Source organism: Chrysochloris asiatica, unplaced genomic scaffold, assembly GCF_000296735.1.
Source record: "Chrysochloris asiatica unplaced genomic scaffold, ChrAsi1.0 scaffold00026, whole genome shotgun sequence".
In the NCBI taxonomy this organism is placed as follows: domain Eukaryota; kingdom Metazoa; phylum Chordata; class Mammalia; order Afrosoricida; family Chrysochloridae; genus Chrysochloris; species Chrysochloris asiatica.
The window spans coordinates 1,235,588-1,261,597 of NW_006408544.1; the positions used below are offsets into that span (position 1 = coordinate 1,235,588).

General features: G+C 37.6%; 1 protein-coding gene and 1 pseudogene across 1 annotated transcript in view; one reads left to right on the forward strand and one right to left on the reverse strand.

The window, feature by feature from the left end:
• FOXJ3 (forkhead box J3) overlaps positions 1–26,010 on the reverse strand; it is a gene marked incomplete at its 5' end in the record, with an annotated part of 143,181 nt that overhangs the window by 66,798 nt on the left and 50,373 nt on the right. The window contains one exon of the mRNA XM_006839826.1: positions 12,891–12,974. Within this exon, the coding sequence (XP_006839889.1) occupies positions 12,891–12,974 (84 nt within the window). The remainder of the gene's footprint in view (positions 1–12,890; positions 12,975–26,010) is intronic.
• Positions 19,091–19,229, forward strand: LOC102824417 (annotated as a pseudogene).

Here is a 26,010-nt window from a genome sequence, read left to right on the forward strand (position 1 = left end):
ATTTCAGCTCACTAATGCCTAAGATATCGATGTTGATGCATTCCATTTCATTTTTGATAACTTCCAATTTTTCCCAGATTCATACTTCGTACATTCCATGTTAAGATTTTCAATGGATGTTTACAGCTAGCTATTTCTCTTCAGTTTGATTTGTGGTCCTTTAGCAAATGAAGGTTCTGTGAGCATTTCTCCCACAAGCTTAACTCTATTCATGTCATCATGGTCATCTTGGTCAACTCTACTTTGAGGAGGCATTTTTTCCCCAGTCACATTCTGAGTGCCTTCCCACCTTCCGGTCCTATATCTGACAGTGTTTCTCTGCTATTCATAGAGTTTTCAGTGACTTCGGAAGTAGTCTGTCACTCTTTCTTCCTAGTCTGTCTTTATTTGGAAGCTCATCTGAAACCTGTCCACCATGGGTGACCTTGCTGGTTATTTAAAATACTGGTGGCATAGCCATCAGAATCACAGCAATTCAAACCACCACAGCACAACAGACAAAACAAGTGGTGGTTGCGTGGTTGCTGTTAAATAGGATTTCCATCCTCGGATGTCAATCAAGAGGCGGAAGCACAGCAGGGGCGATGGGTTGTAGTGAGACGCTTTGGGCTGCACTTGTGGGTCTCTAAGTTGGTTGACCCCGCCTCAAAGCCACGATCCAAAGGTTCGTGTCAATAGATAGGTAAAACAGAGAACCCTTATGTAGCAGTTACACTCTGCCTAGAGTGTTACTATGAGTTGGAATCAATTCAACAGCAGTGGATTTTTTTCTTTTTATATAATGAATTTTAGAGTAATCACTAAGATAAAATATAAAGAAGTATATCTAAAGTATCAACAGATAAATAAAATACATCCAAATAATCCAAAAGAAGGCAGAAAAGGAGAAAGAGAGGAACTAAATTAGAGGTTAAATGGAAAATCCAGACATCAATAACGACATTAAACGTTAACAGTCTACATACACCAAATAAAAAGCAGACTGATATTGATACCAGATAAGAGAATTTAGATAAACAGCTTACCAGAAAATTTTTTTAAATAAATCATTCCATAAAGGAATAATTGATGATAAAAATATAACAAATTATAAATGTAAATGTGCCTAATAACAGCTTCAAAATACAATGAGCAAAATTTGAAGACTACAAGTCAGTAAAGACACAAAGACTGAAATAATATTAAAAATGTCTTATAGAACACACCACCAAACAACTGCAGAACACATATTCGTTTCAAGTGTATGTGGTACAATCACCAAGATATGGCACATACTGAGTCACAAAAGAAGTCTCAGTAAGTATTAAGAACCTGAAATAAGACTTAAGGAGCAAGATGGCAAAGTAGGCAGACTCACTGAACAGACAGACCCTCTGCAATAAAGATATGGAAACCAAATGAAACAGATACAAATGGTTATCCTAGAACCCTGAGCTTCACAGGATACAACAGAGAGGTGAACTGAATTCTGACTGGAAGAGGAAATGAAACAGAAGCAGCAAGAGAGAAGAAAAATGGGCTGACCTAAAGCAGCACTGCAATCTTGAGTTTTTGTTGGTGGTGGTGTGCCTGCATCTAGTTCTTACTCAGCAACCCTGTGTAGAGTTTACGAGGTTGTCAATCTTTACAGGAGCAGAAAAAGCCTCATCTTTCTCCCATGGAATGGCCGGTAGTTTCAAACTGCAGCCCAATTCATAACCATTGTGCTACCAGAGCTCCTTTATCTTCTTGCTGTTAGGCGCAGCCAAGTTGGTGGCGACCCTGATTAGAGTTTCCAAGGAGCAACTGGTGAGCTTCAACAGCCAACTTTGCGGTTTAAACCAACCTTGCAGTTCAGCACATGAACCCACAGGGCCACAGAAGGACTCCATTCCTTGGACTTGTGGTTGTTAAGTGCCATAGAGTCTGTTTTGACCGAAAGCAACCCTATATAGGGTTTCCGAGGAGTAGCTGGTGACCTTGAAACACCGACCTGCGGTTCAAACCAACTGTGCAGTCTAGTGCATTAACACACAGCACCACAACAGGACTCTGCTCCTTTGACTAACTGTCAATTCAGCAGCCTGCAGGCATAGGCACCAGTGGGGATGCAGTTCTCCCTTGTTTCTGAGCCCTCAGGGTAGCGGACAGGGCAACCAGTCCTCATCCTTACCAACCCAGCAGTCAGAGGCACCACCTCCTACTCAGTCTCTGCTCTACCTGGGGTGAGGTGCTAGGTATACCACCCCCACTTCTGTGAACATGTGAATCCATCCTGAACTACATTACACAAACAGCTAACAGAAAACTACATTCACACTTCCAGTGGTGAGTGCCTGAAAACACACCCACATACAACCATCAATTAAACATAAATATAACACCAAAACGCCTCAGAGAAAACAAACAATTTCAGCTTACACAAAGAAACTAAACAGAGTGCCTCAAATAAGTGACTAAAATACAGTCAGACAATAAAATACCAGAAGCTGTATTGGAACTACTTTATAAGGAATATGGAAGAATGATATTAAGATACCTTCTACAGATTGTGGGCTAATGTGTCAGACTGCAAAGTCATTTGAACTGCAAGGTCGGTGGTTCAAGCTCACCAGCTGCTCCTTGGAAACCCTATACAGGGTTACTATGGGTCGGAATAGACTCGATGGTACAACAACAGAGTGAGAGAATGATTGAAAAAACTACAGATGGAATCAAGGAAAACACAGATGTAAGAATTAGGACAAACACAAGAAGAAGTAGATAAACGAAAAACTGGAAAATATATAAAAACAGCAGTTAGAAAACGAAAGATTAATACTAAGATTTCAGAAATGTATAGTACATTAAAAGGGCAAAGATGTACAACTGAATCAATGGAAGGCCGAATTACTGAGTTTGAAGACAATCTCTCAATATTCATCTGCTACAGCCACAATCAGAAAAAAGAACAACAAAAATCCAACAACCTAAGATTTATGTGGGACACTATCAAGAGGAATCATTTATATGTGATTGGAATTTTAGAACAAGAATAGACCAAAAAAAGAAAAAAACACACAGAAAACTGTCTAAGAGATACAGTTAAAGTCATACTTAGAGGTAAACCTAGAGCTTTAAATTCTTATATTGAAAAGACAAAAGGCCTGAAAAATCAATGACTTAACCTGGAACACATTAAGAAGCTAGAAAAATTAGTAAGTGGAAGAAATTAAAAAGAGAAAAAAACCCAAACGCACAACAGAAAAAATTTAGCGAGCCAATACTGGCTATTGAATTAATTCTGACTCATAGCAAACCCTGTACAGGGTTTCAGAAATTGTAAATCTTTACAGGAGCAGAAAGCCTCATCTTTCTTTCTCAGAGTCACTGGTGGATTCTAACAGTGTGACGTGTAACCCACTATGTTACCAAGGCTCCTTCCTAACTATATTAATAAAGAAAAAAGAATTAAACATCAGGAATAGAAGAAGAGTAATTAATAGAGCTCCTGTAAACATCAGAGGATAAAAGAATATTATAAATCAATTTATGCCAACAAACTAAACAACTCAGATGAAATGGTCAAATTCTTTGAAGCATAATAATAAATTCTGAACAGTCCTGAATCAAAGAAATTAAGAATCAAATGCCTCCTCCCGTCCCCTCCCATACACATACATTAACACCTGCACGCATAGATGGTTTCACTGATTCTTCCGAACTTCTAGAACAAATAATACCTCTTACAAAAATTTTCAGAAAACAGGGAGGGAATACTGTCCAAACCATATTATTAAGCCAGCATAACCCTAATATCAAATCCTGAAAAAGACATTAAAACGAAACAAAACCCATTGCCCGTTAGTCAATTCTGACCCTAAACAAGGGTACTGGACAGATTAAAACTACCCTACAGAATTTCCAAAGCTGTAATCTTTATAGGAGGAGATTGCCAAGTCTTTCTCCTACTAAGAAAAGGGGGGTTCAAACTGCTGACCACCTTTTGTTTAGCAGCTAAGCACTTAACTACTGTGCCACCAGGGCTCCTGATAAAGACATTACAAAAGAGAAAATTATAAGTTTATATCCTCCATGAGCAAAGATTTAAATATTCTTACAATACTAACAAGTTGGATCTCACAATATATTACCCAGCCCCACCCACTGCGAATGAGTTGATTCTGACGCACTGTGACACTATACAGGGTTTCTGAGTAGGCACAACAGTTAACTATTCAGCTGCTACTCAAAAGGTGGAAGGATCAAACTCACCCAGTGGCTCTGCAGGAGAAAGATCTGACAATCTGTTCCCATAAAGGCTATTACAGTTATGTGTTCTTGAGTCACTCTGTTACCCTGTTTCATAGTTCTAAGAGTAATACCTCTTTATTTCTATGAGAGACCCCACTTCCTTTCTTTCAAGTCTATATTGTCAATCTTGTAATGGAGTCTTTAGAAACATGTTGTTGTTGCTGTTTAAGTATCGTCAAGTCGGTTCCGACTCATAACGACTCTGTATAGGTCTTCCGAAAAGAAGCTGGAGAGCTTGACCTGCCAACCTTGCAGTTCAAGCCGACTTCACAGTTCAGCGCTTTAACCCACAGCACCATACCAGGACTCCACCCAGGCCTGACTCACAGCAACCCTTTATAGGATTTCCAAGGAGCAACTGGTGGGTTTGAACTACCAACATTTCAATTATTACAGAAGACCCTATAGGGTAGGGCAGTTCTACTCCGTTATAGGGGTCACTATTCATCAAAATCTACTCAATAGAACAACAACAAATACTAATAGCGGTATATTGTAGTTATAAACAGCAAAGACTCCAAAGGCAGACTGCCTGAGGTCCAAAACAGCTATAGTTTTTATCAGCTGAGAACCTAACATCTATGTAAATCAGTTTTATCATTCTGAGTTATTATAAAAATTACAAGGATTAATATGTGTATAATCCTTCATAAGGCATCTAGCATAAATATAAAATACGAGGGTGCTTTCAAAAAGTTTGTGGAAAACTTTATTATTAAAAGATAATGTTATTTCCTCAGAGGAAGAGATAGAGTTTCCTTTGTGTCCTTTATATTGGGAACACACCACACCTCCAAAGAAGCATCTCTTTAAATGATGCTTGTTCTAGGTTTCATCACTGGGAATAAGCACATCTCAACTGCTAAACTTCTGGAAATCCTGGCCTAGTTAAGTTGACATAGAATACTAACCATTACAGTCCACCCTTGCCAACTTGAAACCTATAAACTATACGCATAATTTCTAAATAAAGAAAAGTGTAAAGTCATGCTTGTGCCTAACATGATGTAACTAAAACTCATACAAATGGAAAAAAAAAAAAAAAAAAAGATAATGTTATTAACAGGGCTCTGTGATACAGGAGTCAAGGCATAGTCTAAAGAGGGTAAATAATACAAAGATGCTTGACTGTCTTATGAATATTGGTTTCCCTTGCCTACTATTGTAAAATAGACACTTGAGTGGGATAGCAAGGAATGTTGAGAAACATGATGACAGAAGGCTTATAAGCCCGTCTTCATTCTACAACTGATTGGAATACCTAAAAGGGGTTTTAGAACTTGCCCAGTGAAACAGGCTTCTTGCAGAGTCTTTGCAGTGTATAGGACTTTAGGTAGAATCTTGAGCCCCAACCAGAACCTTCTGTGGTAGAACATTCCCACTAGAAAGGACAAGCAGACCAGCCTGGGACAGCTAGAGCAACATAAGATACATCTTCAAACAAAGATCATCAGGAAAAACTCGAAACAAAAATGGCAGTATGACTGGCTACTGTAAGAACAAGCAAGTTGTTCATCAGGAAGCCATCAAGGCAAGCAATTAAGTCCCTTCAGAACAAATCCCCCTCTAAGACTGAAACTCAAAGGGAACACATGAACAGGCATGTAAGCTTGCTGGCGACCACAGTGGTCTAATGGTGAGTGGAAGAAACAGGCTAAGTTCAACCACGTTCCCCACAGACTCCCGTTGACCTGGAGATGAGAGAGAGAAGAGAAAGGGCTGGTTGGTCCAAAGTGTGGTGAGACCTGGGGACACTTGAGCCCATGGACAAGGACATAATCACAGAGGGCTGGAGCTCAGAGTGGAGCATCCAGCTGACATGAAGTGAGGAGAGATGCACAAGAACACCCAAACTTGCAAACAGTACACATTTGACACTAGCCTCAATGACTTGATAATGAGAAATCAACTAGAGGAAGATAAAAAAGAAAACAATCTTTGATAAAGGAAATGAGAGTAAATTGCTACAATTTGATGAACTTGACCTATATTCATGGAGGTGGTAGTGGTGGTTATGTACCGTGGAGTCGGTTCCGACTCATAGCGACCCTGGTACAGGGTTTCCAAGGCTGTAAATCTTTACGGGAGCAGAAAGCCTCATCTTTCTTCATGGAGGTAGTGGCTCAAAATACCTACAGATTGGGAAGTAGTCTTCACTGTATACAGGGTACATAGGGATGGACAACTTAGACATTGGCTACCTAAAATGAGGAGGCGATAAAGGCACGAAGTGACTGCCTTACAAGTTTTCATGATAGAGTTCAGTTTAAGAGTGTGTGGGGGAATAAAGAGTCCCCACTGAATAGTTTTCATCTTGTCTAGATGGGTCTGGTAAAATGAGATGAGAAAAAGATTCTTATGATTTAACAGTAACTGTTATCATGACTAATTGCAACTGTCACAATTAAAAGGTAGAAGTTTTGTAACAAAAATGGAGTAGTAGTTAATCTTACAGTCCAGAAACAGTGAACCCTAGGACCATCAAGGGAGAAGAGCACAAGCAGAATACAGGACCCTAGCCAGAGAAACAGCAACACCAGAGATGGAGGCAGAGCTGGTGACACTGAGAGAGGGAACAGCTGAGGACTATAGATTCACGGAAAGAGGAACTGAGAGCTGGTGGCTAGGAGGCAGATTTGCAGAATGTGGTGGTGTAAATGATTATATATATGCCTGAGTGTTTTGAACAAAAAAAAAAAAAGGTAAAATGAATAGAGAGAAATACTGTTAACTGATGGTACATGGTGGGAATTATCATTGTAATGAAATAAAGTATATGATTTGTTGAATGTAAAACTGATGTTCTGCCCTGTAAACTTTCACTCAATTCACAATAAAAACTTTAAAAAAAAAAAAGAAAAGAAAAAGAAAGATGTGATGGTATGGAAGGAAGAAGTCCTAGCCTGCACTGAAGGCATTGGTGAAAAAGGAGGCTCCAAGAATAAATGGAATACAAATTGAAATCTTTCAACAGTTTGATTTAGTACTGGAGGCATCCACCCATCTATGCCAAAAAATTTAGAAGACAGCCTACCTGACCAACCAATTGATTAAGCTAATACAGATGAGGTGTCTGGGAAAGTGAATAGCATGTATTATGTATTCCATAACTGTGAGATGTTAATACCAATCTAATGACTACTAATTCAATCCTATTCTTCCAACTCATAAGATTTTGGGGAGAATACAATGAGATCCTGTACCTAATAATAAATTATTGTAATTTAAAAAAAAAAAAAAAGAAAAGAAATTGACAACTTGCCAAAAGTCATAAGAACTAGTAAAGTTATAAATCCAGAAGAGAAACCCATGACTCTTAGCCAAGGAGCTCACCTTTATTTAAATTTTTTTTTTGAGGTCTTCAATAATAATTTTATACTAAAGGAAAAGTGAATAAAAAAGATTTAAGAGACATTCAAGGACAAAAGCAGAAAAGAATACTGTGTTAACAGAAGACACAGCATATATATCAAAGGAACAAGGACATCGTACAGAGAACTGACTTAAATAATATTAAACTAAATATTAAACTTAAAATAGCTATCAGGTTTGGTTTTTCATTTGTGACATGAAGATATTATTGCCAGCACTTTTTGTTTAATTTTATTTTTTAAAAATTAAAATCCTTTATTTTCAGAGTTTCTAGACATAGAACACTGGTTACATTCTTCACATGTGTTAACATTCCTCTTATTTCTGTGATAGTTGTTTCACTGCCCTCCAACCTTCTCAACTATACTTTAAAATAACTATTGAAAAGTATGGGTTTTTTGGGTGCTTTTTTTTTTTAAAATATAAAAAACATTCAAGGGTGAATATTCTTTGGGCAAAACTGTAAGTTGAAGAGTGACTTTAGGGAAGAGTTTCAAGTTAAGGTTTCAAGAATAACTCAGGTCATTGTCTCTAAACTCAGTAGGTCTACTAGGTCTGGATTCTTTATGAATTTGAAGTGCTACTCATAATTTCCTCACTTTTTATCAGGACTCATCTATTGTGTTCCTGTAAGCAGAACATTCGGTAGTGATAGCTGGGTACCATCTAGTTCTTCTGGTCTCAATGTGGAGAAAATGTAATCCAGTTTCTTCTCTCACTCTTGGGTTTCCTTCTTTCTTTTTTGTTCCAGGTGAATAAAGACCAATAGTTGTATCTTACATGGCTACTTGCAAACTTTTAAGACCCCAGACACTACTCACCAAACTGGTAGGAAGACCGTAACTATAAGAACTATATTATACCAATGAACTGAGTTGCTTCATAAGATCACGAGCCTAAACCCCAAACCAAGAGAATTTATCCCAATGCCTTGCATGTTTAAAATTCACTTCTCTGTAATTGTTAGAAAGCCTCTACTGTTTCATTCAAAGTACAGCTTCCTTCAAAACAAAAAAACGAAAACGTGTAAAATATTTTCATTTTTTCTCATAGACCGCACATGGAAAATGAAATAGCAAATTTCAAAGATTTAATATGGAATTTTTAGTGGTATTAACATATTTGCCATGTTACTTAATCCTTGACAAGTTTTCAACTTATTGGTCATATTTTATTTTTGAGTAAACTTCAATTGTCTAAAAATATTACTACAGATGATGTATGGAGGGGATTATAATCAATGTAAGAAACAAGTCAAATGAATGGTTGAATGTGAAACTGATGATGTGCCCTGTAAACTTTCCCTCAATCCACAATAAAAACCTTAAAAATATATATATATTACTACAAACCATCACTATTTGACTGTCCTAGGCATTTTCTTATACAAAGCCCAATGGTTACTTAAAATATAAACTCTTCCCTAATAAAAAATAAATTACAAAGTATTCCACTCTCCAACCGCCTTTCAAAAATGCCTTTACATTGAAAACCAACAACAATAGAAAAAAAACAAAACAACAAAAAAGCAGACACAACAATTTATCTGGGCAGGAAATTTTGTTTTGTACAACATTATCTTTCAGAGTATTTTTTGCTAAACAACATTTGTTTCCATACTAAAATGTATTCAATGGCAATTGGCCTTTTTCTAACAGGCTTCTCTCCTACAGTGGCAATCAATCCATAGCACAGATCAAATAAATAGCCAGTATTATTAACTAACAGGTTCTCGTACTGTAGGATCAGCACTGGACTGCAAACCACAAAGTCAGCAGTTCAAATTCACCAGCTACTCCTCGGAAACCCTATACAAGGTTGCTTTGAGTTGGAACTGACTCAACAGCACATAACAACAAAAATAAACCACAAAAGTAAGTTGTTGAGTAGAAGTTTTATAACATAAAGGGGGGAGTACTTAATCTTACAGTCCAGGAACAGAGGACCCTAGGGTCATCATGGGAGAAGAGCACAAGCAGAATGTGGGACCCTATCCAGAGAAGCAGTGACACCAGAGATGGAGGCAGAGATAAAGCTGCTGAGGACTTACATCCATAGAAAGAGAAGAGCTGTGTGCTGGTGGCCAGCAGAATGTGCAGAATTGCAGAATGTGCTGAATTTCAGAATGTGCTGTTGGTTTTTAAAAAATGATCATATATATTCCTGTGAGTTTCTGTATACATTAAAAAAAAAAAACAAAAAAAAAAACCCAGAGAGAATAGAAGTAAATACTGTTGGATGGTGAAACAAACAAACAAAATAAACCTGATGTGGCGCTGGACTGCAAAGTTAGTTTGATTCACAAGGTCAGCAGTTCAAGGTTACCAGCTGCGTCTCGGAAACCTTATACAGGGGTACTATGGGTTGGAACTGACTGGATGGCACATAACAACATAAACATTATTAGGAACACTTTGATTTATTTAAAAATTGGCGATGTTAATAACTGAAGAGCTATAAATAATATTTGCTATTGTTGCAAAATACTGTGCTGTTGAGTCAGTTCAAACTCATAGCAATCCTGTATAGGGTTTCCGAGTAGTAACTGTGGGTTTGAACTATCAACCTTGTGGTCAGTAGTCTAGTATTTATTCTACAATGCCCACCAGGACTCCATTAGTTCAAGGCAAGTGTAGTACTTACCATAGGAGAAAGAAGCACACAGCACACACACACAAAACTTCAACCCTGAAACACCCTTGGGACCTGTGTTTAAACTTCTATCCTCTAACCTCTTGCTGAGGAGCTCTGGTAACGTAGTTGGTTATGAATCGGGCTGCAAACCTTAAGGTCAGCAGTTCGAAACGACCAGCCACTCCGCAGGAGAAAGATGAGGCTTTCTGCTCCTATAAAGATTTACAGCCTCGGAAACCCTGTACAGGGTCACTATGGGTCAGAACCGACTCGACGGCACTTAACAACAACAAACCTCTTGCTGGGAGGATATGGAGAGTATAGACTGCGATGTTACTGTTGTTGTTAAATGTTGTCAAGTTCCCTTTCATGGCAACCCTGTACAGGGTTTCCAATTAGGGGCTGTTGGGTTTGAAACACTGACCTTGCGGTTATAGCAGTTCTGTGTTTATCCTTTAGCGCCACACTTTGGACTACTGATAATTCTAAGTAGAGGAAAGTACTCCTTCTGCCAATGGAAAACTGAAATGTTTTTGAACTATCTAGCTGCCTCCCTTTTTCTGATCCTCCATCCCCACCTACATCTGACATGTCCTGTCAGTCCCTAGCACTACAGTCATTGAAAAGTAAACTTATTCATACTGTTAGGGACTAAAGGTCACTTCTCCCAAATGTCTTTGGATTTTTAAGAAGGGACTTCATCTATTTGCCTTAAACTAAAGTAATGAAGGAGTCCTGGTGTGGCAATGTGGGTTAATGGGCCAGAATGCAAAGCCGTTTGAACAGCAGAATTGGCAGTTCAAACTCACCAGCTGCTCCTTGGAAACTGTATACAGGGTCGCTATGGGTTGGAACCGACTCAACGGTACTTCACAACAACAACAAAAAGTAGTAAAACTTAAGAGACTGAATTTCAGAAATAAAGGTCATGCATCAACTAAATTAAAAAGTAAGTTACTGAAAGTTCTTACATGTTTTAAACTTAAAATGAAGAACAAAAGATAAGGAGTAGAAAAATAATCTAGAAAGTATATCCCAAAATGTACATTCAAGAACATATGATTTATGTGTTCAACATACTATTGTAATCTGAACCCTATACAAGGTTTCAAAAAATTTATAGAAAAACTATTATCTTTAAAATCAGTTTTTCCATGAACTTTTTGAAGTCTTCTTATGTTTAAGTAACTAAAACCAGCTGCCACTGGGTTGATTCTGATTCATGTAGACCCTGTTGGAATAGAACTGGGATCCATAGGGTTTTTAATGCCTGATTTTTCGGAAGTAGATGATAACATCTGTCTTCCAAGGCACCTTGGGTAGACTTGAACCACCAACCTTTCATTTAACAACTAAATATGTTAACCATTTGGACCATTAAGAGATTCCCGGTGTGGTGCTGAGGGTCAAAAGTGCTGGACTGTAAGGTTTGATTTGAACCACAAGATTGGCAGTTCAAATTCACCAGCTGCTCCTCGGAAACTCTATACACGGTCGCTACGAGTTGGAAACAACTCAACGGCACTTAACAACATATTTCTATAGACTCCATTACAAAACTGACAATACAGACTCAAAACAAAGGAAGTGGGGGCTCTAACAGAAATAAAGAGGCATTGTTCTAAGAACTATGAAACAGGATAACAGAATAAAAGGTAGACTTAATATCCACAAGAAATGTACAGTTGTCAACCCAACTAAAATTCCAAAAAACAATTCAAGTCCCAAGAACTTTAAAAGAAGAGAGAAAATGACAGAAAACACAATAAATTCCACAGGTCTTCAAGATACATGTCCTTTCAAGCTGCAAGCTGGTGCTCATATGCATGTAAAAGTTGGACAGTGAATAAAGAAGACCATAGAAGAACTGATGCATTTGAGTTATGGTGCTGGAAGAGAATATTAACAGTACTATGGGTTGCCAAAACAACAAACCAATCTGTGTTGGAAGAAGTACAGCCAGAATGTTCTTTAGAAGCCAGGATGGTGAGATTTTGTCTCTCATACCTCAGACATATTATCAGGATGGGCCAATCCCTGGAGAAAAACATTATGCTAGGTAAAGTGGAGGGTCAGTGAAAAAGAGGAAGACTCCCAATGAGATGGATTGGCACAGTGGCAGCAGCAATGGGCACACAAGTGTAGCAACGATTGTGAGATTGGTGCATGACCGAGCAGTGTTTTATTCTCTTGTGCATCTAATAACAATATACTTGTTACAATGCTGGAAATGAACTTTTAAAATCTGTATTTCATTCTTAAAACCAAATAACAGCTTAGTTTAACTAGTAAAAAGTATCCGCCTTGAGCATTATGCTCTACTAAGAACTACTACATAGGATCAAAGTGGCAACGGCAACTACAAAGATTGCAAATTTCAGAGGTAGTGTGTTTATGTTAATGGCCAAGAAACAACTGGGGGTGGTGGTGAGAATGGTTGCTTAACTCAAAAAATGGAATCTGTGTCTCTGACTTATACATGTACAAACTGTTGAATTGATAAATGTTTTGTTGTGTATATTCCAACAACAACAGAAAAATGTTTAAAAAAAAAACTGCTTTCTGACACTTTAACCCCATCATACAAAAGTTCCAATAAAAAGCATTTTTACCCGTTCTACAGATCGTGCCCTCTTCTTTGGCCGAGTAGGCAGCGCATCCTCCTTCGGATTGGTGTCTATTGCCCAGTAAGACCCCTAAATGGAAAACAAATTTTTAAATAAAAGAATATATATATGTGTGTGTATGTATATACATGCAATAGTCTATTATAGCAATTTTACAATACTAAAATGAATTTTTATAATCTGCTTTCAAAAAATATATATATATAAGAATAGAAAAGTAGCATGAAAAGAAAAACCAATTTTGAACTGAGAAAAAGTTAAGTTTATACAAGAAAAAAACCCGTAATAGCTAGATTATTAAAAAGAGAACCAAAAATTCTAAGTCCCAGAACTTCTGCCATAGCCAAATTAGAAAGAGAAATGGTGAACTTAAAACATTTAAAAGTACAAACGAATTCTTAATTGAACACGCAGAAGGTATAATATATGACTTCCTAATCTAAAACATTTTAAATACAAAGCTATTATAGTTTCTACATTTAGAATCTAACAAATCTAAATAAATAGCAAGTGAAACATTTTTAAGAGACAAATTAAACTATTTGAGCATTTTTTCATATAGAAAGTGCATCTAAAGGAATAATGATGTGTATATAAATCTTTGCATATTCTGTCATAATTTGTTTACTCTTATTTTTTGATACAATTTCTAATTCCAATTATTAAAAAATATGTATTGAGCACCTATTGTGTTCTAGGCACTCAGAGACTACACCTTTCAAAAATATATATTTGTTTTGAAAAGCCTAGATCATGTAGTTTGATATATCATATATAAATAAGGAAACCAAAGCTCAGAAATATAAAGTGGTTTGCTCAAATAAGGATACAAGAGCCAGGACCAAAATCAAGATCTTGATTCTTATTTCTTTTTTCCCTCAATTATCCTGTCTTTATACACATATACTGAGTCCTGGTGTGACACTGTAGGTTTAACACTGGACTAGAAGATTGGTTTGAACTACAAGGTCGTAGGTTCATACCCACCAGCCATTCCTTGGAAACCCTAACGACTCGACGGCACTCAAATACAACAAAAGACACATATATAAGCACAGGGATGCTAACCTCAAGGTTGGTAGTTCAAACCCAACAGCTGCTCTGTGGGAGAAAGATGAAACTGGCTGTTACCATAAAGATTTACAGTCTCAGAGACCCTACATAGGGCCTCTATGAGTCAAAGTCAACTGGATGGCAGTAGACATTGGGGGGACAAACACACTCATGGAAAGAACAGAGTGACAAAGGGAAAAAAGAAAAGGTTATCTTTTCCAAGTAGTCACTACATTTCAGTTTTATATATTTGACATAAGAACCACATAAAATGTAGATGCTAAAAAAGTAAGCATTAAAAATAAGAAATCAAAACCAGAAGTACAATGCAACGTATATTCTAGTGAATCAATTTCAAACTGATTCCAAGGATGCTATTCAAATCTTTCGTTGCCTCTATTATTTCATTAACTCTCCTAAATTGCTTTTCTAGGTGACAATTGACAATGACAAGAAACACAGCTCTCAACTATCAATCCTCACACTTTATGCTCAATGTCTGATTATGGTTCTTAAACATACCATGTTCTTTCGTTCACCCATGCCTGCCCTATATGATGATACAATCCCAGTATCCGCAATATCTACCTTAACATTGACAAAGCAATACACTACCCTTTGAAATTTAGTTCAGACATTTCCTAAAGGAATCCTTCCCTGATGCTACTGCCATACTCAACTCTCTCCCTTTGTAAAATCTCTATAACTTTTATATGCTTCAACCATCAACTAAACTTCCATTTTTGTTACATATCTTTGTCACCTTCTATGTTATCAGTTCCTTAAGGAAGAAATTATGCTATCATCATTTCTATATTCATAGTGCCAGTTACAATGTCAGGCACAGAGCAAGATCTTGATAAACAAATGAGAAGAAAGTAAGTTATTGAGCCAACAGCTAAGAAAGTCAGTATACAGTTATAAAGCGAAGCCTGGATCCTAATCTATCCAGTTATCTGAGCTTAGCATTGTATGTCATCGTTTAACCACTGCTAAAACATTCTTCCTGGTTATCCTTTCAAAGTGATCACTGCATCTCAGTTTTATAGATCTAAGAACCACATAAAATGTAGATGCTAAAAAAATAAGCATTAAAAATAAGAATGATTTTATGAATACTTTCCACTAATAAGTTACAAAATAAAGGAGGAAGACAATGTTTTAATTGAGTTACTATAAAAATTGAAAATGAAGCAGGAGCAAAGAACAAAATTCATTGAACAACAGTTAAAAATATGCTGTTAAAAGATGCTAAATTCAGTGTTTAGTTTTGTTGGATGTATATATATCTATTAATCTGAGGAAGCCAGATTTGCTAATTAGTTTAACAGAAGCTATAAAACAAATTCCTGTGTGGCTTGCCAAAATCGATCAACAACTAGGGAAAAAAATTGTTCACCGGCCTAACATTATCTGTTATGTGGTGGTGGTTATGGTTATGTGCCATGGAGTCAGTTCCGACTCATAGAGACCCTGTATAGGTTTATCAAGTCTGTAAATCTTTAAGGGAGCATAAAGCCTCACTCATCTTCCTACCATGAAATTGATTATGTAGTTACAAAAAACTGAATGCCTAAATGCAAACACTAATTTTATTAAGGATAAAACTTTTTCATAATAATGTTTCATAAGGGGCAGTGTTTCTATGCTAGGAGGAAGTACAAAAGCTGAACAGAAAATTTCAAAGGTCAACTTGAGGAGACAAAGTCAAATATTATAACAAAATGTACAAAGATGTGAAGTTAGAAAAACAAAAAGGAAGAACACACTTAGCATTTCTCAAACTGAGGGAACTGAAGAAAAAATTAAAGCCTTGGCTTTCGTTACTGAAGGTTTCTCTGGGCAAATCACTGAACAATGCAGAAAGCAGCAAAAGAAGATGGAATGAATACACAGTCACTGTACCAAAAGGAAATGGCTGATGTTCAGCCAGTTCAAGAGGTAGCATATGATTAAGAGCTAATGACACTGAAAGAAGAAGTCCAAAGTGCACTGAAGGAATTGGAAAAAAACAAGGCACCAGGAATTGATGGAATACAAATTGAAATCTTTCAAGAACGTGAGGTGGCACTGGAGACACTCATCTATGTTAAAAAATTTGGAAGACAACTATCTGCCAAATTGATTAGAAAAGATGTGTATTTGTACCTGCCCATTCCAAAGAGAGGTTACCCAATGGAATGCGGAAATCACTGGACAGTATCTTTGTTATCCCATGCCAGTAAAGCTTTACTAAAGGTAATACAGAAGCAGCTGCAACCATACATTGACGGAGAACTTCCAAAGGTTGAAGCCGGATTCAGAAGAGGATGTGGAACGAGGGATATCATTGTTGACATCAGATGGATCTTGGCTGAAAGCAGAGAATATTAGAGAGATGTTTACCTATGCTTTATTGACTACGCAAAGGCTTTCAATTGTGTGGATCATGACAAGCTATAGACAACATTGAGAAGTATGAGTATTCTGGAATACTTAATTTTGCTCATGAGGAATCTGTACATGGACCAAGAAGCAGTTGTTCAAACAGAACAAGGGAACACTGAATAGTTTAAAATTAGGAAAGGTGTGCAACAGGGTTGTATTCTTTCATCATACTTATTCAACCTGTATGCTGAGCAAATAATCCAAGAAGCTGGGTTCTATGAAGAAAAATGTGGCATTAGGATTGGAAGAAGACTCATTAACAACCTGTGATATGCAGATGATACAATTTTACTTGCTGAAAGTGAAGAGGACTTAAAATATTTACTGATGAAGATCAAAGAGCACAGCCTTTGATATGGGCTGCGTAAAGAAAACAAAACTCCTCACTACTGGACCAATAAACAACATTCTTAACAATAGAGAAAAGACTGAAGCAAGGACTTCATTCTTCTTGGATCAACCAACAACACTCATGGAAGAAGCAGTCAAGAAACCAAAGGACGTATTCCATTAGGGAAATCTGCCATACAATGCCTCTTTAAAGTGCTGAAGAGCACAGATTTCAGTTTGGGGACTGGGGTGCACCTGGCACAAGCCATGGTATTTTCAGTAGTGTAAATTGGACAGGGAATAAGGAAGAAAGAAAAAGAATTGATGCATTTGAGTTACATTGTTGGAGGTGAATATGAAAAGTACAATTGGACTGCCAAAAAAGAAACAAATTTGTGTTGAAAAAGTACAGCCAGACTGTTCCTTAGAAGCCAGAATGGCCAGACTTCATCTCTCACAGTTCAGACATATTATCAGGAGGGACCAAACCCTGCAGAAGGACACCATGCTTGTAAAGCGGAGGGTAGTCAAAGAAGAGGAAGACCCCTAACATGATGGATTGGTATAGTGGCATCAACAATGAGCTCAAGTGTAGCAATGATTGTGGGGTTAGCACAGGACTGGATGGTATTTTGTTCTGTTGTGCACAGAGTCTCTCTGAGTTGGTGCCAACTCCATGGCACCTAACAACAATAACATCATAAAACACTAAGGCCATAGTCTTGACATATCGCTATACTTTCTTCAAAAATTTTATGGTGTTTGTTTCTACATTTAGGCCCTTAATTCTTTGTTCTTGTGTTAAGGTGTAAGGCACTATCAATTTCTTCTTCAAAAGCCTGTTGAGAGTTCTCTTCTACTGGGGACCTGGGACTCTGCAATTGTAAGCCATTTCTTTGATAATAAACATACTCAGATGTTTCACTAGTTTTGCTTCTCTAGAAAACCTAGACTAAGACATTTGGCTAACAAGAGATTGGGGTCCTAGAGAAATAAGAGAAATAAAGATACGTTCTTTAAAGCTGGTACTCAAGCCTGACTAATTTGAAAGGCACTGATATAGGGTGGAGACATGTCTGACCTCCAGTTCATAGCAATTGGCCTTGGGCTGATTATGAGTTTGATCCTCTGATTATTACTTTCTTTGTAGTCAGAGAAAGTCAAACACAGCCTGCACATGGTCTTTGCAGTTGGCATTAGGAGTGGGATTCACTGTGATGGCTCCAAGATTCATGGAAGCATGAGGTTTTATAAGAGAAAGAACAAAGGGGAACGGGCTAAAATGTTTCAACTGATGGGAGAGGAGCTTTGGAGTTGCCTGGAGTCCATGTCATGTTGGACAAAAAAGATAGCTGATCTGTGGCCAGGGCTGACTAGAATCCACCTTGCTAGAGGCCCAATGCCATACGCATATGAAAGGGTTAAGTCCAAGAGAGAAGAAAGATTGGACTTGAGTGTTTTTTGAAGGTTTATGTGTTTGGCTGCCTTATGGATATTGGTTTCTCCTGCCTGTTATTGTGAAATAGACATACATGTATGATAGGGGATATTGAGTATTATGATTACAGAGAGCTTGTAAGCCTGCCTTCAGCCTATACGTGATTGGATTTACTAAAAGGGAGTTATTAGAATTTTCCCAGAAAAAAATAGGCTTCTTGGTTTAAGCCTTTGTAGAGTATGGGGCCTTAAGTTAACTCTTAAGCCATGGGCATTGACCTAGCACCTGAGGGACAGTGCAAGGAGATGTGTGTCAACTGCCAAACTTGCAGTTGATACCCAAGCCCTTTTGTTCTTTCTCTTATAAAACCTCATGCTTCCATGAATCTGGAATGATTACGGGAAATTTTGATGCACAAACTTAAAAGATGAAAGAATACTGCCATACATCCTTTTAGAAAAACAAGATGATTCAAGTTTTAATCACAATATACTGCATGATGAAGTCCTTCATATTAAATAAGCAGAAAGAGATTACCACATATTATTTTTGTTCTTAGAAGTATTATATAAACTCTCAATAGTTCATGATTTTTAGTATATTAATCCATCATAATTTGAGTCAAGAGTCTTACAATTTTTCTGTCTGTGTTCATCTTCTGATTTAACTGGTAATGATAAACTCCACCTTACTCTGTCAGTCTTCTTCTCTTTGTTTTTATGGATTAAAAGCTACACTGCTTACAATAATTTTGTAAAAAAAAAATTTTAACATGATATTCTTCAAAATGCTTTTTTGCCTTCTTAAAAGATGGAGCTACACATTGGGCAAAGTTAAAAAAAAAAAAAAAAAACTGAAGGACTGTACCTAGCCCAGAGTCAGAGGCAATATCAGTCCAAGGGTTGGACTTTAACGGATCTTCAAGCCTTTAGGCAAAATGAGTGATAAGCCAGATTTATCTGAAGTAGAGAAGTTTTGATAAGTCAAAACTGAAGAAAACTCATACTGAAGAAAAAAACACTCTCCCATCGAAGGAAGCTATCCAGCAGGAGAAAGAATGTGTTCAAACATCGTAAAATGGTGATCTCCTCTCAAGAGCAAATTTCAACATTGCTGTGTATCTTGATTTTATAGGCTTGACGTTAGAGAGGCTATGTGTTTGTAGAGATTTTAGGCGTCTTCTAATGTCTTCTCATCCATACTCTCTGGCTAAGAGGGCAGAGGTAGTCAATGCTCCATTAATTTTGTTTTAAAACTTCCCATTGGTGTGTTTAATTCCATATGGCAGATGCTTATCAATGATCTCACCACTGAAGATCTTTGTGAGTGTAGTCTTTGCCCTCCCTATAGGAAAAGCCACTTTCTCCATAACCTTCATAAAGTTGCATGCTTTTTCTGATTTTCACAGTTTAATTTCTAACACAGAAGTAAAATAATAAATATACTTATGATCTTGAAAAAAAAACAAAAAAAAAACTGAAGGACTATGCAATGATAGTAATGGTTTCATTACTGAATCCTCCCTCTAGGCCACTGATTCGTATTTCTGTATTTCATTTTATTTCAGTATTTCAGAATAGTAGAAAATAACTACTGAAACCATGTTCTCTTTGCACAACTGTCTCTTAGTCCATGTAGATTCCTCATGAGCACAATTAAGTGTTCAGGAATACTCATACTTCGCAATGTTGTCCATAGCTTGTCATGATCCACACAACTGAAAGCCTTTGCGTAGTCCATAAAGCACAGGTAAACATCTTTTTGGTATTCTTTGCTTTCAGCGAAGATCCATCAGACATCAGCAATGATATCCTTCGTTCCACAGCCTCTTCTGAATCCAGCTTGAACCTCTAGAAGTTCTCTGCCAATGTATGCTTGCAGCCGTTTCTGAATTACCTTTAGTAAAACTTTACTCGCATGGGATATCAAAGATATTGTCCAATGATTTCCGCATTCTGTTGGGTCACCTCTCTTTGGAATGGACACAAATATGGATCTCTTCCAATCATTCGGCCAGACAGTTGTCTTCCAAATTTCTTGGCAGATATGATTGAGTGCCTCCTGTGCCGCCTCACTGTCTTGAAAGATTTCAATTTGCATACCATCAATTCCTGGTGCCTTGTTCTTTGTCAATTCCTTCAATGCAACTTGGACTTTCTCCTTCAGTATCATTGACTTTTGATCAGATGCTACCTCTTGAAAACCATTTCCTTTTAGTACAGTGACTCTGTGTATTCCTTCCATCTTCTGTTGATGTTTTCTGCATCATTCAATAATTTGCCCAGAGAATCCTTCAATAACCAAAGCCAAGGATTGAATTTTTTCTTCAGTTCCCCCAGCTTGAGAAATGCTAAGTTTATGTTCTTCCTTTTTGGTATTCTGACTCCAGATCCTTGCACATTTTGTTGTAATATTTGACTTTATCTTCTTGAGCTGACCTCTTAGGTTCAAAAGCTGAAATTTTCTGTTCAACTCTTGTACCTCTTCATTTCTTCCATTTGCTTTAGCATCTCTACGCTGGAGAGCAAGTTTCAGTGTCTCTTCTGGCATCCATTCTGACCTTTTCCTTCTTTCTTGTCTTCTTAATGACTTTTTTGCTTTCTTCATACATGATGTTCTTGATGTCATCCCACAACTCTTCTGGTCTTTGATCTTTAATGTATCAAATCTGTGCTTCCGATGATCTCTAAATCAGGTGGGATATATTCAAGGTCACATTTTGGCTCTCGTGGATTTGTTTTCATTTTCTTCGGCTTCAATTTGAATCTGCATATGAGCAATTGATGGTCTGTTCCACAATCTGCCCTTGGCCCTCTTTTTACTGATGATGTGGAGCCTTTCCAACGTATCTTTCCGCAGATGTAGTCAATTTGATTTCTATGTATTCTGTCCAGCGAGGTCCATGTGTATAGTCGTCTCTTAAGTTGTCTAAAGAAGGTATTTGAAATGAACAAATCATTGATTTTTTCTAATTCTATCATGCGATCTACAGCATAATTTGTATCACCAGGGCCATATTTTCCAACTACTGATCCTTTCTCTTTGCTCCCAAACTTTACATTCCTATCACCAGTAATGACCAATACATCTTGATTGCATGTTTGATCAATTTCAGATTGCAGAAGTTGGTAGAATTCTTCTATTTCATCTTCACTGGCTTTAGTGGTTGGTATGTAAATTTGAATACTAGTGGTATTAACTGGTCTGCCCTGTAGGCATATGGATATTATCCTATCACAGACAGCGTTGTACCTCATGACTGATCTGGATATGTTCTTTTTGATAATGACTGCAACACCATTCCTCTTCAATTTGTCATTCCCGGCATAGTAAATAAACCATGTGGTTGTCATATTCAAAATGGCCAATACCAGTCCATTTCAGCTCATTATTGCCTAAGATATCGATGTTTATACGTTCCATTTCATTTTTGACAATTTCTAATTTTCCTAGATTCATACTTCATATATTCCATGTTCCAATTATTAATGAATGTTTACAGCTGTTTGTCTTCATTTTGAGTTGTGCCCAATCAGCAAATGAAGGTCCCACAAGCTTTAGTCAATTCACATCGTCATGGTCAAGTCTACTTTGAGAAGGCAGCTCTTCCCGAGTCATATTTTTAGTGCCTTCCATTCTGACCCAATCCATGGTATTTTCAATAACCTCATATGCATGTGTAAGCTGGGCAGTGAATAAGGAAGACCGTAGAAGAATTGATGCTTTTGAGTTATAGTGTTGGAGGAGAATATTGAAAGTGCCATGGGCTGCCAAAAAACCAATAGATCCGTTTTGGAAGAAGTGCAGCCAGAGTGCTCCTTGGAGGCCAAGATGACCAAACTTTGTCTCTCATACTTCGGACATATTGTCAGGAGGGACCAGTTGCTGGAGAAGGATATCATGTTTGGTAAGGTGGAGGGTCAGAGGAAGACCCCCAACAAGATGGACTGGCCAAGTGGTAGCATCGATGATGGGCTCAAGCGTGGCAACAGCAGTGAGGTTGGCCCAGGATCGGACAGTGTTTCGTTCTCCTGTGCATAAGGTCATTATGAGTAGGTACTGACTAAATGGCACCTAACAACAACAACATCCTGAAGGCTCATTTTCCAGCACTATATCTGACAGTATTTCCCTGTAACCATACGGTTTTCAGTGACTAAATATTCGCAAGTAGTTTGTCACTCCTTCTTCCTAATCTGTCTTCGTCTGGAACCTCATCTGAAACCTGTCCACTATGGATGAACCTGCCGGTATTTAAAATACCAGTGGCATAGCTTCCAAAATCACAGCAACTCCCAAGCCACCACAGTACAACAAACTGACAGAAGAGTTCTTTAGAAGACTTGAAAGAATGAAAGTCATTAATATATTAACCTTTACATTTGTTGTTGTTGTTAAGTGCGGTTGAGTTGGTTCCAACTAATAAATCCTGTAAAGGGTTTCTGAGGAGGGGCTGGTTAATTTAAATTGCCAACATTGTGGTCCATTGCTTATATAGTTAGATTTGATGAAAATAGCCAAAATCTAAATTGGGTGCAATGGCCTTTGATTATTTAACGAAATTCACATAAAATATGTTTTATGTTGTTGTTAGATGCCGCTGAGTCTGCTCCAACTCTAGCAACCCTATGCACAACAGACAGAACAACGCCCAGTTCTGCATCATCTTCACAATGTTGTTATTCTTGAGCCCTTTGTTGCTGCCACTATGCCAATCCATCTCACTGAGCATGTCTTCCTCTTTTTTGCTGACCCTCCAATTTACCAAGCATAATGTACTTCTCTGGTAGCGTAGTGGTTACGAATCGGGCTGCGAACCTTAAAGTCAGCGGTTCGAAACTACCAGCCGCTCCGCGGGAGAAAGATGAGGCTTTCTACTCCCGTAAAGATTTACACCCTCGGAAACCCTGTACAGGGTCGCTATGGGTCGGAACCGACTCGACGGCACTTAACAACAACAACAACAAATGTACTTCTACATGGACTGGTCTGTCCTGATAATAAGGCCAAAGTATAAGAGACCAAGTCTCAGCATCCTGGCTTCTACAGAGCATTCTAGCTGTACTTCTTTCAATGGTGATTTGTTTGCTCTTCTGGCAGCCCATGGTACTTTCAAAATTCTTATCTAACACCATAACTCAAATGCATCAATTTTTCTACAGTCTGTATTCTTTCACCATATTGTTTGATCTTTACGCTAATAAGCAAATAATCTTAGAAACTGGATTAATTTAATGACTAAGAATGTGACATCAGGATGGGAGGCTCATTAACAACATGCAACATGCAGATAATACAAGTGAAGAGGGCAGAAAACATCTAAAAAACTTATTGATGAAGCTCAAAGGCCAGAGCCTTCAGTATGGATTGCACCTCAATGTAAAGAAAACAAAAATCCTCACAACTAGACCATTAAATAATATCATGATAAATGGAAAAAAGGATTTAAGTTGCCAAGAACTTCACTTTGCTTGGATCCGCAATCAAAACTCATGGACGCATCAGTCAAATAATCAAATGACATACTGCATTAGGCAAAATCCCCTGCTAATAAACCTCTTTCAATTGTTCAAGAGCAAAAATATCAGTTTGAGAATTAAGGTGTGCCTGACCCAAGCCGTGGTATTTCCAATTGCCTTATGTGCATGTGAAAGTTGGACAATGAACAAAGAAGACCATATAAGAATTGATGGTGTTGGAAAAGAATATTGAAAATACCATGAACTACCAGCAGAAAATATACATGAAGTACCATATTTTCCACATACAAGGTGTCCATATAAATAATGTACACACACACACATATTTAATGCACATAAATCAAAATGAAGTCTACTGCTATTGAGCTGATTCTGATACGTAGCAACACTATAAGGCAGAGTAAACCTGAGAGTTATACCTGAAAAATTCAAATAATCTGGCTAACTCCAAAAATTTATCCTTATATTTAGCATTGACAGGATACCTAATTTACACAAGAAGAGGAAAATGAAAGGCAAATAATAATAGCTAAAATATTTCTAGTGAGGGTTGTTGTCAAAAAGATAAAACACAAGGACAACAAACTACACTTGAGCATAATCCTGAATGTTACCAAACCTAACAACCTGGAAAATAAAGCATGTTAAATTATCCAACTGGCTATTTCTCAAACTTTGGGCTGACACCAGAAAAATAAATAAGTCTCCTTCAAATGGCATTCATCAAGGGTTGACCATTAGTAAACACAACGCCAGCATGAAAAAAAATGAGAAAAGAAAAAGATTTTAATCATCAATTGTGGTAAGGGAGACAAAAAGACACTTGCATTGATAATTCCATCTTTTGCTCATAATGTCACCTTCTCAACAAGCCTACTTTGTTCACTCATTTAAAAAAAAAAACAAAAAACGAAAAGAAAGAAATGTCTGTCACACTCCCAAGCCAATTTATGCTGCTGTGTAATTTTTCGCAATGGTTATCCAACATTATAATATTTTATACAACTAATACATTTACAGTCATTCTATCTCTGTAAGAAAGACAAAGTAAAAAAGTATTGCAACAATATATTGTTGTTGTGTGTCTTAGAGGAACCTGTACACAGACCAAAAGGCAGTCATCCAAACAGAACAAGGGAACACTGAACGGCTTAAAATTAGGAAAGGTGTACACCAGGGTTGTATTCTTCCACCCTACTTATTTAATGTGTATGCTAAGCAAATAATCTGAGAGGCTGAAATATATGAAGAAGAACGTGGCATTAGTATTGAAGGAAGATTCATTAACCTGATATATGTAGATGACACAACTTTGATTGCTAGAAGCGAAGAGGACTTATAACACTTATTGATGAAGAGCAAAGACCATAACCTACAGTATGGGCTGCAGACCAATAAATAACATCAAGATAAATGGAGGAAAAAATTTGAAATTGTCAAAAACTTCATTTTGCTTGGATCCACTATTAACACTCATGGAAATAGCAGGCAAGAAATCAAATGGCATTAGGCAATTCTGCTGCTCAAGACCTCTTTAAAGTGTTCAAGAGCAAAGACATGAATGAGTTTGAGAACTAAGGTGTGCCTTTCCCAAGCCATAGTATTTTCAACAGCCTTATATGCATGTGAAAGTTGGACAATGAATAAGGAAGACTGTAGAAGAATTGATGCATTTGAGTTATAGTGTTGGAAAAGAATACTAAAGTATCACAAACTGCTGGAAGAACACACAAATCTGCATTGAAAGAAGTACAGTAGTGTCTCCCTAGCCTTCTGAGCTAAACTCTCTGCATGGAATTTAATGGGACCAGAAGAGGGTCTTGGAACCCACTGTGTTGAATGGACCTTTATTTTTTTTTTTTAACGGCACCCTGCCAAGACTAAGACAAATGGATTACTAAACTTCTCTGCAGCCATCCACTGATTGGCCATGATTATTAAAGTTATGTGTCAACTTGGTTTAAATATGTTTTGTTTGGCATTCATCCATGCAAGTGGTCGGGTCCTCTCAACACAAGCCCCCTTTTCCAAGACTAAGATTCAACGGAAATACACACTTAGATTGGTGACCACACACATCACCGATAGGGGGAAGAGGGGTAAAAGCAACAATTAAGCGGCAAGCTAAGCCTTACAATGTTCGGTGAGCTTCTGTGGACTCAGTTGGGGATCTGCTTGGCAAGCAGTGTGAGGAGACCTGGGGACTCTTGGGCCCACAGTTAGTGGGGTGGCCACGGAGAACTCGACTGGATAGTGGGCTACCGGCTGATGGGAAGAGAGGGCAAGTGCACAAGAACACCCACACTTGCAGATAGTACCCACGTGACTTGGACCAGATGACTAGATGATCAGAGCTCAACCAGGAGAAGAAAGAAGA